Raw genomic sequence first — 14,410 nt, 5'->3', positions numbered from 1 at the left:
ATTCTGAGGCAATGAAATTTGGGGATTTTTTTTAGCTGTAGTCCTTTTTTGGACTGAATTTTTTTGAAAAATATTCAGAAATTGTGCAAAATTTATATAAAATCCTGTCTGACCAACTTGGAAAGTCTGTCCGCCCCTAGAACAGGGTTTTTATTTTCGTCACCTAACACCATTTCTTTTCTCGTAAAACAGGGGGCGTGGTTTGTTTATTGGTATTGAGATAGTGAGAAACAGAAGCACCAAGGAACCTGCAACTGGAGAAGCTGCTTACCTAGTCACAAGGTACATAATTATTATGAGGTCTTATTTCGTCGTCTGCATCACATACTGGCATATCTCAAAAGGCTGCCTTGTGTGATTTTTTATTATTGTCATCTAATTGGATAGAGATACACTGTAAAATTAACCTCATATGTCAATGTTGGGGTATTATCACAATATTATTACAATCTCGAGGTCCATTCGTAAAAGAAAGGAAGCATACTGAGAAATAAATTATCAATATGAAATACAACAATGATAATAAAAATCACACACCTTTTGAAATACTACATGTGATGCAGACGTTGATTTATTTGTATGGAAGTTGGTGCAGAGACATGTATAACCAATAAAGGTTCTCAATGTGATCAACAGCCTCAGTCCCTCCCCTCTCCCCCAACCTGATTTTCCTCATTGTTGATGAGATTTTACTATCATTCAATAGATCCTCTTTTTCTCATTACCATCCTGAAATTTGTTATTGGAAATTGATATATTTCCAACAAAATCATGAACAAAAGTTGCCCATGCCCATTGTATTGTGGGAAGGTCCAGCAAATTTCACTTGGATGAAATTGGGACATGCATGAAAATTCTGTACGCTTACTGTTTAAGTTTGTTTGGCTTATAATAGGCAAAAATTATTTGGTTTTTGTTACTGCACGCATCTATTAAGTCCCAACAGACGTTCCCCAAAATTCACATAAGTGTGTGTCAGTCACGCGTCAGTCAACTAGCTCCTATTATAAGCCAAACAAACTTCATTTATTAACAGCTTACTTTTTTTTTTTTGTTTTGTTTTGTTTGTCTACTATGTACACAGTGATTTTCATCACTCCAGTGTACTTTTGTACTGTTTTCCTGACACCTCTGTGGGTTCTGGAATTGGCAATTTTGGCCATTAAACTTTGGCACCCAGCATCGAACTTTGCCTGTTTTAGGCCTACATTGGTTGTTTGGTTTTTGTCTACTTATGTGCTCAGTGATTTTCATCATTTGTTCTAGTACACTTTTTCTTCTAATGCCTATTTTGTTCCCCCACTACGTACTGTCTAGTCTGTATTTTACTTGTTCCCCATGTCAAGTTGGTGTACCTTGCTTTTGTTCTTTCCAGTCTAACAGCTTACTGTTAGTAACAGCTTAATGATACTGCTTTATGATTAAATGTTGGCATTATTGCTGCTATGTTCATGCTTTCTACAACATATAAGTGAACTCCATACATAAAATCATTGTTTCTTCTCAAAAGATACTATAAGATAAAGTTGAATACAGAGGCATACCCACGCTTTTGATTTAAACATATAGATAGTTGGGCAGGAAAAACCTTTTATGTGATAGTGGCCCCTGAACATGTTCAAAACAAAACTGGCAATAGGTTACATAGGTTTTGCTTTAAACATGTTCAGGGGCCAATGACACATTGGTTTTTCCTGCCCAACGATGACATGTAACTGTATAATAAAGTGGAAGTTTCAGGAAAGGTAGATCGAATTTATTAATCTTTCTTTAATTTCTCCAACAGTATGCGAGAGAAGATGGTACTGATAAGCACAGAAGGTCCATATGGCAACATCCTCAAATTCAAGCCTCCAATGTGTTTCTCTATGGACGATGCTCGTTTCTTGGTAGAGAAACTGGCCCTTTGCCTGAAAGAACTTGAAGTATTGAGAGTCAATACTACCAATTACGAGGCAACCATGGGCAACCTGGTAAAGCCAGGCCATTGTCTGCCATACCATGGCCTCACAGGTGCTGTCTCTAACATGGAATTGATGGACTTCCCTGATGTAAGTAGTGGAAGCAGCAATGGAGCAGATGTACGGCAGAAACGGAAAAGAAGGTCACCAAATCACAGCGATGAAGGATTTGATGAGGAGATAAAGAAGCAAAAAATTAAGGTGGTTGTGGACGAAGCGGAGGAGGACGGAGCGGGTGTGGATTAAACGTGTGTGTGTGTGTGTGTGCATTAACAAGCACTGACTTTTCCGAGATACAGGAGTGCTCATTGGGCTCTCCATATTCCATACATCCATACTCCCCCTGTGGAAGATATGACCTTAATCTCCCACACAGGGGGTGTAGATTTCAAACGGAGTCACCAGTTCAGATAACCCCATTTGAAGTTAACACTCCTTGTGTGGGAGATTAAGGTCATGTCTTCCGTAGGGGTGCATGGATTTCAACTGGAATAGCCCATTTATTCCACCCGGGTTCTTGATATAACATTTCCTGTGAGCAATTGATCATGCTGCTCTTTTAAGAGTGCACGATAACATTAGGGCATGGAAGCCTGCTGTCAGATATGAGATGATATCAGAATTGTTAGAGAGAAAGATATTTATAATGTGAATAAAGTGAAAATTTAGTATAAAGCGAGCATAAAAATAATATCTTGTAGTAAGCAGGGTATGCATTACTATGTAATGTCAGTGTGAGCTCACAAGAGAGAGACAAGTAGGCAAAAACTGTGAATTAAACATTAAATGGAGTGAGCTCGTGAAGCGAGGCGAGTGAGAAAGATTGTCAAAAGATTTTATGCGAGGCTGAGCGATTGTCGTAATTCGTAAATGATCAAAGTCTACAGACCTATGCTAGAATCAATTGATTGCTGCTAAATCAATGTAATTGCTTTGCAATAATCAAGATTGATTCTCGCAATGGTTCTGACCCTAAATAGTGTAAGTTTTTATTTGTGTATGTACAGCGATTTGGTCTAAAGGTGCTCAATCAATAAATGGTTGTATGATTATAGTAATAATAATAATGATAATAATAATAAAAGTGTAGTGTGACCTCAAAACTACTTAGCACGCAATCTATTTATATAGATTATATCATAGTATGTATAGGGAGGTGTAGCCATTGTATATATAGAAGTAAAAAGACCTCCTTTGGTGTGTGCAAGCAAACTTTTTCAAATTGAGTCAATTTTATTGTATTATTACAATTATTATTATTATTAAAAAGCATTTATAATGTGCCATCTTTCTAGGTGAGCCTATTCGGAGGTGCAAAGAAAGAAATTAAAAATAATTATAAATAATAAATTTTAATGATATATTGCTATATTTTGCTTTCAACATGTGGATATAAAATATCTAATTTGCATCTGTGGAATGTTCTTTTCGAATCAAGCATCAAATGTCATGTCATAGGTCAGAGGTCAGGTAGCTTGTAGCTAGAATGTATTCTGAAAATATCAAAAAAGGTGTACTTTTTTTTTTAAGTTACTAAATATTGCATAAAAATATTGACCTAGTATGACTTAGAAATGAGTATGCCCAGTTTCAACTTTATGTTGGAAGTTGCCCAGTTCCAGTTACCACAAATATAGATTGAAATTTATTTGCATTGAAATTATGATAAACAACTATTATCATTGCTTATGCTCACAAATAAGTCAGACTTGTTTTAATTATGGCAAAAGTTGCTGTGATATTATAAATAATATCTAGATTCGAATTTCAATAATTATTCTTAAAAAACGAATAATGCAACATCTGAGATGTAACAAATGTTGCTATTGTTTGATGTCAAGAATGTTAACTTGCTGATATTTTGTGGTGGATGGTCACATTATTTTGTATAAATAATTTATATAGGCCTATATTATTGTTATCACATATGGCACTCAATTGGTATCCTTTTGAAGACCAGTTGATGTAAATAGACACATGTAAATTACATCTTGTTATGGCATGTTAGGGTATATTATCATCAATCTTAGGACATTTGCTACAACGTACATACGTGTATAGTGTATACTATGATCAGCTCTTAATAGGCAAGAATTATTCATTTTTTGTTACTGCGCAAATCAATAATTAAGTCACACAATGCGCAGTTTGTGTAGGTGCTGCGCCCAGCTGTGTGTACGCCATTTCTATATCTATTCACAATGTTATGAGTCCCAACTATTCACTGACGTAGTGCACGTTAGTATCCATTGGTTACTGGTTCAGCCTAGGCTCATACACCTGTTCCGAATTATGATATGCCATAGGCTTTGTGCTTGTGATCATTTCGATCAGTGGTTCAGAGCTGATCAGAGTAGAATATCTTAAATATCACTTGATATCTATAGCTTAAATGCCGCTTGATATCTACTATGTAGATAAAAAGTGCCAAAAGTAAATGCAAGATTCCTTTTAGGCATAGTATGCCATCAAAAGATTGACATCTGGGCTCACTCACAGTGATATGCGCTGGTACACACCTACGTTTCATTATCATTGTGGTATAAGACTTTTTATCTCTTTGGAGAAGAGCAGATAAGGCAACTATTTGATTATATTTCTACATGTTCATACTGTGAATATGTTTGTAAAATAAGAATAATCAGTTTACAGAAATCGGCCTCTGTATAACTAAAAATGGAGGTTATAGTGCCCTCGACGTGTACACTCTCCATAACTCTATGTGAACACCAGTTATAGAAAAACGGCCCTAAAATAAAAAAATACATGTTTCGTTTTTGCCAAATTTTGCATATAATGTAGATGTCTTCACTGCTCTTCTAAATTCATTTATAAAATGTCCGCCTCAGTTGGTGCTTCAATGAAGATAAATTTTGAAAAGAAATCTTGTGTTTTACTTAAATAAGGTTTGTTGAGTGTTGAGAATTGCAGAAGGGTTACAAAGTGACCCTCTGATGTTTTGAACGGCTGTAGGTCAAAAAATATTTGAAGAAAATATTTGTATATTGATTATAGCATTAAGGAGACCTAATATCACTCTTGTATGTGGATTTTAGGTTAGCTTTTCGCTCTGATACCTAGCTCTGTGTTGATTATTAGGTATTTAAGCTTACACTTGTGAACAAGGATAATGCAAAATTCTTGTAAAATTGATTATTGACCAAGTCTATCTTGGTCGCATATTTTTCTAATGTAAACCTTCAACATGTTTGATATTTAATATAGCTATGCACTTTTAGGGTTCATTCACAAAGACTTTCGATAAATCCATGGTGCCTAAACTCAAATCCAGTACAATGGATTTGGTACTTATACTGCTTAGAGCGTGTTTCTACAGGCGCTCCGCTAAGTTATCGCTAAATGGATAACGGTATCTTACTGTTAACTTACCGTTTAACCTGCTGTTTCCATAGTCAGGTTTTTGCCGTTGGCGTGTTCATACCGTTTAAGCTGAATGACGTCATGTGATGTCCCTCTACCCTAACATGCCTAATATTGGTTTTAGTTATATTTGCATCGTACTAACAAACATGTTTTAAAAGTGTATTTTGTCATACCTTTTACTGTATGGCCAGAATCTTGCATCGTGAGGCCTAGAATTAATGCTAGAATGGATTGTTTAATGGTTGATTACTGCTTAATAATCACTTTTCTTTGTTATAATTTGCAAATCAACAGAAAAGTTTGACACTTTATATACAGTTTTTCACTATTTTGTGGCATTTACAAGTTTCCATGAGCGAACCCCGAATTGTGTGAATTTGTCCGTTTTTCCGTATCACAGAGAAATTGTTGCTTTACATAAATAGTTTGGACTTGTTAAATGTTGCCCAGGCTGTTATTAAGGATTTTATCATGTCGTCTTGTTGATTAACAGCCATTTTGCCTGATTTTGCTCAATAAACGGCAAGTTACCGCTTAGGTCTGTTTCCACAGAAAATCTACCCGCTTCGTCATCGGCAAAAACCTACTCCAACGAGGTTTCCGTTGGCGTTGAAAAGGCGTTGAAAAAAAGGCGTTGGAGGCTGTTTCCACAGGAGTGGTTAACGCTTCCATACCGCTTCCAAAACGGTATTTGGCTCTGTAGAAACACGCTCTTAGGCACCCAATAAGTGCCAACAATCTACACCCCCTATGTGGGAGATTAAGATTGTGTCTTCCATAGGGGTGTAATGATTTCAACAGGAATAATCCATTGCAGGAGAGCAACATATTGCTGTTCTCCAGATAGTGTTTGGGAGGTAGTTTGAGAAGAGTTGCCATGAAAATGTTACTTATTGTGCCTTACTTGTTGCAGCCATACAGAGCTATGAATTGCTCTCCTGAAGAACTTGAGGTGAGCTGTGCAGAGAGAAATAAATCACACTCCCTGTTCTATGCGTTCAGATGTCTTTGTGCAATGAACTCTTTGTTTGATAAATTTAAGAAACTTAAATAACATTATTATAGTAGAAAAAGCATGCATGTTATCAATGCCAGTGTGCATTCTTGTTTCCACCTTGCATGCTTGAAGCATTTCACCCTTGTTGTGTGGCACACTATTGTTTTATTAAATAGTTTTTCTTTGTAAATTTTCAGTAATTCAAATCCAATGCAATGTAACATACAGTAATAATTAGTAATATATCATGATATTGAAAATTGAGAATGAATGGTTTTAGCATTGAATAGCTAACATGTATGAATATTTTGTTAAATGAATAAAGTGAGGTTTAAAATATGAGCCAGTGATATAATTGATGGCTCCTATATTGATATCAGTTGATTCCTTCCTGACAAACACTCTCTGATTAAATATGTTTGCTTGTACTGTTTTGATATAACAGACAGTTCTCACTTGTTGCAGGTTCATGACTTTGTTATTGTTTCATCTGTGAACTAATTTAAAAAAATCATATAAAATATGTTAAATTGTTATAATTTAAATTGACTTGTACCAAAGATTTAATTTATTATTATTATTTCAGCTACCATGTCATCTCATGGGATGTTTTGTGGTTGGGACATTGATCTTAATTGTTTATGAAAAGAGTATTCACCACCGAATATTTGGTAGTAAAAAGTGTACTGTAAAAGTGGAAATTTTCGTGGTACATTCATTTTTTGCGCTTTTCGCGCACAACACAGCTACCGCGAAAATAATAGCACATGAATATGTTCTTTTTAATGTATAGGTCTATGTAAGAAAACTCAAAATCACAAAATTAAAAAACAAACGATGTAGTTCAGAATTGGCAAAGTGCAAAAAATTATCACTCTACAGTATGCCATATAAATATTGAATGTCTGAGTATGCAATGGTAGAAATATAGCACATTGCCAAATTTTGGCTTTTCCTCAAAATGGAATTGTCCAAATTTGAGAGAGTGATATATTTATACCATTGCACAAACATAGGCTTGCAATATTTGTTTTATATAACGATGCAAAACAGTCTTTTCCAGCCATTGAATAGTATGCAAAATATTAAATGGCCTAAAATAATGCCATTATTATATAATGCTATAATTATATTCAGTGGCAAATACTTTTTTCATCGACAAAAATTCATTGAAAGATAAAATGTGGCTTGAAACAAATACAGATCGAAGAACAAATGAAAGTGTACAACACCAAATTTAAACATTTTGATTTTAGCAAGCAAAAGCATATGCCTCAAGATTTTCAATAAATCCAAAAGTAACAACTTGATGTACGTGGTGACTTAGTAGCTGAAAAACCTTTTATTGTCCAATATTTTGTTTTTGTTAAAGCATGAGTCACAAATCAGTAATTTCTATTTTAGTAGTAAATGATGTATCTATTTGTACTCTCCTTTGTTGCATTTTCAAAGATACCTTTATCTTATGTTTAGTTTGAGTTTGTCTTATAACTGTTAGATTGACTGTGTAACAGGTCTGAAGATATTTTTAAATGTTGATATACATTAAAATGAATGGATTGAATGCCTGAACATGAAATGAAACTGAATTTGTGCCTGAACATCAACTGATTTTGTGTTTTCTTTTTCCAATAGCTACCCTGCAAACACAACATTTAAAAAAATATTTGCAAAAGGGTATGCAGAGCTGCCAACTCTCCCTCTTTTCGCAGGAGACACCCTAATTTTAACCCTTCAGAACCCTTAATTTTTGGTCATCTCCCTGAAAAGGAAATGGTTTCGTCCATTAAAGATGTACACATTTTGACAAATCTCCCTGATTGCAACAGGAAATCTCCCTTTTTTTCAAGATTCAAATGTTGGCAGCTCTGGGTACGGGTAAAAAAAGTTGTCAGAAATTGTTTAAATGTCAGGTTGACATCTATCCTAACCCTGCTCATGTTATCTCACATCTGCTCTTACAATGCCATCTTGTCTTCTCTGATCTCATCTCGTATTGCATCTCATGATCATCACATGATCTTGCACTCATATCATCAGTCATCTTGGCCGTGCATTATACATCAAAATTCTTAAGTTTAAGTTATCATTAAGATGTAAAGTGACTCTCAAAAAGTGAGATTATCTAAATATCGAAAATGTGATCTGCATATGGGGAACAGAACCACAAACCATGGAACTCCTATGGAATCCGCTAATGGAGCAAGAATGCAAAGATGAGGACCTTGCAGAAAACAATGATTGCTAAGAGATATGTCCAGTTTTGGCTGCAACACAATATCTAGCATGTGTGGACATGATAAAAGAGAAGTTATCATTTACTTTATTTTATCAAGCTAGCTAAAAGTATGATAGCACATGCATTTGTTACCTTGATGGCATGACCTTTGGACACTCATTACCCTGGATGGATAGCCTATGGCCAAGGTCACTTGTCAATTAGGCCAAGTAAAATAAATAACATGTACTAGTATATTGTCCCCGCCATCACCAATTTTTTGAAATTTTCAAATATTTTTGTTATTTTTCCTTTTTGCTCTCTTTGTTTCAGAAATGCTTGTGAAGCAAAACCATGTACAGAGGTTCTTGGTTATCATTTATAAACACATTGCAAACACTTGGGTAGGGCTTTGGAGAAATAACAAATATATTAGGGGCCTCCCCATTTTTATGATAGTGTTGACCCCGGGGTGTTGACAAAGCCTTTGCAACGATACACAGAAACGATTGGTAAATTTTTATTAACACATTTATAACAAATAATATTGGCCTCCCTCACCAAATTTGGATGATATACATGTTATTTATGTTACTTGGCCTTACAATGCATATTAGGTGACAACTTGAAATCACTGCATAAACAACAAAATGGATTTTCTAGCTGAAGTATTTGATGGTAAAGATGGTTTACATCTAGGCTTAGGATCGGGGGGGGGGGGGCTCAGCCCCTCAATAATTTTGGTGCAGGGGCTGGGATACCTTTCAGAGCATTTTTGGCATATTACGCGCATTTTCCATTTTTCCCAGAATTTTCATCTTTTTCATGCCTGTAGGCCTACCAGGCCTGTACCCCGGCCCCCCCCAACTCAACACAAAAGTTGGCAACCATGAGAGTTACCAAATAGCGCGGAAAAGGGGTAATTTTAATACCAGTAGCGAGGTTTGACCGTGAAATCAGCAAAATAGGGGGTATTTAATTTGCACTGTTCGTGAAATTTGGATAAAAGGGGTACTGAGGAAAATCCGGTAATTTTATGTCAATATTTAGTGTCATTGAAAAGGGGTGTTTGAAATTCTGGTCATTGAAAACCACAAAAAAGTTGTTTTTTGGCAAATTTTGTCCTCCATTTTACATGTAAAAGGGGTGTATATTTGATGAAAAATCATTGCAAAGGGGGTCTTTGAAAGATTTGGTAACTCTCATGGTTGTCACTTTTGTGTTGAGTTGGGGGGGGGGCAGAGGCCTATAACCTAGGTGAAGTTAAACATTGTGATAAAATAGAGGGAAATGGGTGTTTGTGACCTATAGTATTTTGCAACATTTTCTGACTCCGAGGGGGAAAACCCCAGGGTGGCCCACCAATTTTTTTTTTCAATTTTCAGCCCCCCCATGTTGAAAATCCTCCTCAGCCAATGAAAAAGAACTCCCATGATCAGCGTGACTTTGCATTTAGGCCTATTAAATAGCATAGCAATTGCACTGTAGTGGTGCGGCAGAAACCCTAAACCGGATATGGTCCTAATCGGGAAGTTAGTCTAATCGAGTTTTTTAGGGAGTCTTTATTTACCTAGGTGGGTTTACACCCACCTAGGTGGGTTTACACCCACCTAGGTATTGGAATCAGTTGTGTTGTTCTTCGGCTGGCAACAGACTCATCTATCAGGGCACAGTTCTTGAACCCCAATATATTTGTATATTCATTGAATAACCGTTAACAAATTTGGGTACAAAAAACTCATACTCTGTAACAAATTCAAAATGCTTTGTCACTTGCACATATAATCATGGAAGTATACTATATAGTGAGCATGGTCAGAACAGAGATCAAAAGTAGAATCAGACTTGCAGCTGGAAGTTGATTCCCAATTGGGTAATAAAACCACCCTTGCTGCAACTGCAACCCAGTCACAACTCCGATTTCACCATTCAGAAGTTCACTGGCGGTTGTCATGGTTGTTGTGGATACTAGTATTATAATAATGTGCAGATGCATTGATCATATTGATTACCTAGCTGGGGATTTACAACCCCCCCCCCCCCCCCGAGCTAGGTACTGTTTTGCTATCCGATCTTTCTTACCTAGCTGGGGGTTTTAGGCCTACAACCCCCCGAGCTAGGTACTGTTTTGCTATCCGATCTTTCTCTGACAATAACTTCAGATTGCTTCTCCTCCTACATGTTACACCCTACAATTATGTCACTTGCACCACAGACCCTAGAAAGTTCTATGGTCTGTGCTTGCACATAGGCTATGTATCGGCTATATCAAGTGGCCATAGGATCTAAACAGAAATGAGGTCAAAGGTCATTAAGAGGGCATTTCCGGTATTTAACCAAATACCTTCAAAATGCTTCTTCTGTCACATATTATATAGTACAATGATGTCATTTGCATATATGCATCGGCTATACCACACGCCTATAACTTGCATACAGAATTGGGGTCAAAGGTCATTAAGGGGGTAAAATCTTACAATTGTATTATCTGGATGACGACAAATCTCATGACCAGGGGAACGTTTTGCAGGGGTCAGGTCAAAGGTCAGGCAGAGGTGAAATTTTAGAAATGCATTTCCTGTACATCTGTAAGGAGTACGGGGCTCAAACTTGGTGACAACAAACTTAAAGCCATATTATAACATTTGCTGTTGAGGACGCCCTCACTGATTTTTTAAAATTCATTTTTTTACACAATTATATTGTACTTTATTAAACCAATATACCCTGCAAAAATCAAGACTCTAGGTGCTGTAGTTTTGTCAAAATCCGATATTTTGAATAAAGGGCGGAACCGGCGTCTTATTATTACGATGGAATTATTAGTCGAACGCATACACGATGTTCATAACACACAGTGCGGGACGGTGATCTACACAACAAAGGGTCGTACCATAACATGACCGAAGGAGTGGTAATGCGTATTGGCGACATACGCTGGTAGTAAATTCCAATTTTCTTTGCTTTGACGTAGTTGTTCGGCTCAAAAATAAAGGGGATATATCTGACAGTAAAACTAACATTTTATGTCAAAGAAATGCTAATCTATTTTGTATGATAATGTTATAATATTGCTTTAATGATCAGGGGAACATTTTGGAACACTTTGCAGGGGTCGGTCAAAGGTGATCTGGGGTTAAATCTTAGAATTCACTTTCTGGATACCTGTAAGGGGTCTGGGGCTCAAATTCAGTGACAACAAATCTCATGACCAGGGGAACATTTTGCAGGGGCCAGGTCAAAGGTCATATAGAGGTCAAATTTTAAAATGTCTTTTCTGGACATCTGTAAGAGGTACGGGACTCAAACTCGATGACAAAAAAACTTAATGACCACGGAAACATTTTTGAACATTTTGCAGGGGTCAGGTCAAAGGTCATCTGGGGTCAAATTTTAAAATTGCATTTTCTGGACATCCGTAAGGAGAAAGGGACTCAAACTCGGTGACAACAAACGTCATGACCAGGGGAACATTTTTGGAACATTTTGCAGGGGTCAGATACCTCCACAACACCAACACGCCCCACCTAGGTTTGTAGTCTATGACCATCATTTGCCACTAGTTTTCACTCTAATGTAATGTTTACCTACACCTACACCCCCCCCCCTTTCGACCTGCCAACTCCCTTGACCCCCGCCTTTCAATCTGCAAGTTGCCCCCCTTTGGCCTGCCAAAAATTGCCCCCCCTATAATTCACCACTGGGGTACACATAATTATTGCACGGTAGCCAGCGGGGTGGCAGGGGTGGCAAAGCTGGCTATGCCCCTGGCACTACCCCTTTAGGGACCGTTCATAACTACTCTGGGCACTTTGAAATTTTTGGAGTTAAAACTTTTTTGACCCCACCTCCAAAAAAAAAAAATTTTATTAATTTGCACAAATAGGGCCTACCACTAATTAATTTTGGTTATAATGAAATTGAATATCGGTCTTTCAAATGATTTTGTGCTGAAAGCACGCGAAGTCAAAATTTGGACTTTCATGCTGAATTGGTCAATTCGGCACCCCCTATAAGAGTGGCGCCCAGGGCACATGCCCCCACCTGGAAATTGACTAGAGCAACATCTGCATGGCACATACTCAAGATTTGTAATACTTACAGACTTGTTTATCAGGGACGTAGCCAGCTTTCTTGGTAGGGGGGCCGGGGGGCAAAACATAAACAGGGCAAAGACGAATAAAATTGCTGGTTGCATATCAGTTTGACCTGGTATTATCATTAGCAACATTTCTCATAGAAACAATAGGCCTACATGTAAAGTTTTTGGGCTTCCAAAAAGACTTTGGAACCGGTAATGAGCACTCGTAGCGCGCAAAAAAATATATTTTACACTATTTTTGGCCATAAGTGGGGTAAAAAACTATAAAAAAAGGGCTTTATTGGTATGCTATTGTTCTTTTGGTATTTTCTTGTTTAAAACTTTTTGACCCCCCTCCTTTAGTAACCAAAACTTTTTGACCCCCCTTTGTGCAACTCAAAACTTTTTTGTGTCCCCACGTTCCCCCACCAATTTTCAGGCTACTCTGTCCGAAAGTAAACTTCTATATCCCGTTTGAGCTGTTTTGTGCTATACGGGATATAGTATTTCCGGATTGGGTCTTGACATGGTCTTGAACGCCATTTGCCGAATCTGATTAGCTGCGCAAATTTGGTGTAGAGATCGCAACATCTGCATGGCATATACTCAAGATTTGTAATACTTAAAGACAGGCCCGTACGCAGGATTTCATTTGGGGGGGTGCTGATTTTGAAAAAGTGGACCTTTTTCCAAGGGGGGGCGATTTTGTGAAAAGTGGACCAAATTTGGACCTTTTTGTCCAAAAAGCGTAAAAATCCCATTTTTTGCTCACTACTCTCGCAAATTCTGAAATTTTGGGACTTTTTGTACACTTTGCCAGATTTGGGGGGTGCGGCTGCACCCCCCTGCGTACGGGCCTGCTTAAAGACTTGTTTATCAGGGACGTAGCCAGCTTTCTTGGTAGGGGGCCGGGGGGCAAAATATAAACAGGGCAAAGACGAATAAAATTGCTGGTTGCATATCAGTTTGACCTGGTATTTATCATTAGCAACATTTCTTATAGAAACAATAGCCTACATGTAAAGTTTTTGGGCTTCCAAAAAGACTTTGGAACCGGTAAGGCCGTGTAAAATTAATATTTTGGTTCTCGTCCCTCCCTCCTCAATTTCTGGGATTTGTCAGATTTTTTTGATTTTTAGATTTTTCAATTTTTAAGACTTTGGAATGATTTATGAAATCTTCATACATATAAATAAGTTTATTAGAGAACAAGCATCACTTCCAAGTCTTTTTGTGGTACTCTAGGGGTTTATCCCTCAGAATCTCACATTTGAAAAAAAAAAAGGGCCTCATCGTTTAATCGAGCACTGTTGGAGAAGACCGAAAACTACTGACAATGCTAATTTTACATTGAAAAAAAAAAAAAAAAAAAAAAAAACACCTCCCTCCCTCATCAATTCATGAAAATCATCTGGACGAGAACCAAAACATTAATTTTATACGGCCTAATGAGCACTCGTAGCGCGCAAAAAAATGTATTTTACACTATAAAACTAAAAAAAAGGGCTTTATTGGTATGCTATTGTTCTTTTGGTATTTTCTTGTTTAAAACTTTTGACCCCCCTCCTTTAGTAACCAAAACTTTTGACCCCCCCTTTGTGCAACTCAGCAACTCAAAACTTTTTGTGTCCCCCACGTTTTGCCCCCCCCCACCACCAATTTTCAGGCTACTCTGTCCGAAAGTAAACTTCTATATCCCGTTTGAGCTGTTTTGTGCTATACACGGGATATAGTATTTCCGGATTGGGTCTTGACATGGTCATGGTCTT

The 14,410-nt window shown here is 37.2% G+C and overlaps 1 protein-coding gene across 1 annotated transcript in view; it reads left to right on the top strand.

Moving 5' to 3' along the window:
• The window catches only part of LOC140158993 (5-phosphohydroxy-L-lysine phospho-lyase-like), a 37,969-nt gene extending 35,194 nt beyond the window's left edge, over positions 1 to 2,775 (top strand). Inside the window, exons 12-13 of the mRNA XM_072182294.1 lie at positions 193 to 282; positions 1,787 to 2,775. Of these exons, the coding sequence (XP_072038395.1) occupies positions 193 to 282; positions 1,787 to 2,207 (511 nt within the window). The 3' untranslated portion in view covers positions 2,208 to 2,775. The remainder of the gene's footprint in view (positions 1 to 192; positions 283 to 1,786) is intronic.
• Positions 2,776 to 14,410: the final 11,635 nt, after the last annotated feature.

The sequence above is a fragment of the Amphiura filiformis genome, chromosome 8 (assembly GCF_039555335.1).
Source record: "Amphiura filiformis chromosome 8, Afil_fr2py, whole genome shotgun sequence".
Classification (NCBI taxonomy): domain Eukaryota; kingdom Metazoa; phylum Echinodermata; class Ophiuroidea; order Amphilepidida; family Amphiuridae; genus Amphiura; species Amphiura filiformis.
Note: the sequence above shows the minus strand (reverse complement) of the source record. Positions and strands in the feature narration are given on the sequence as shown.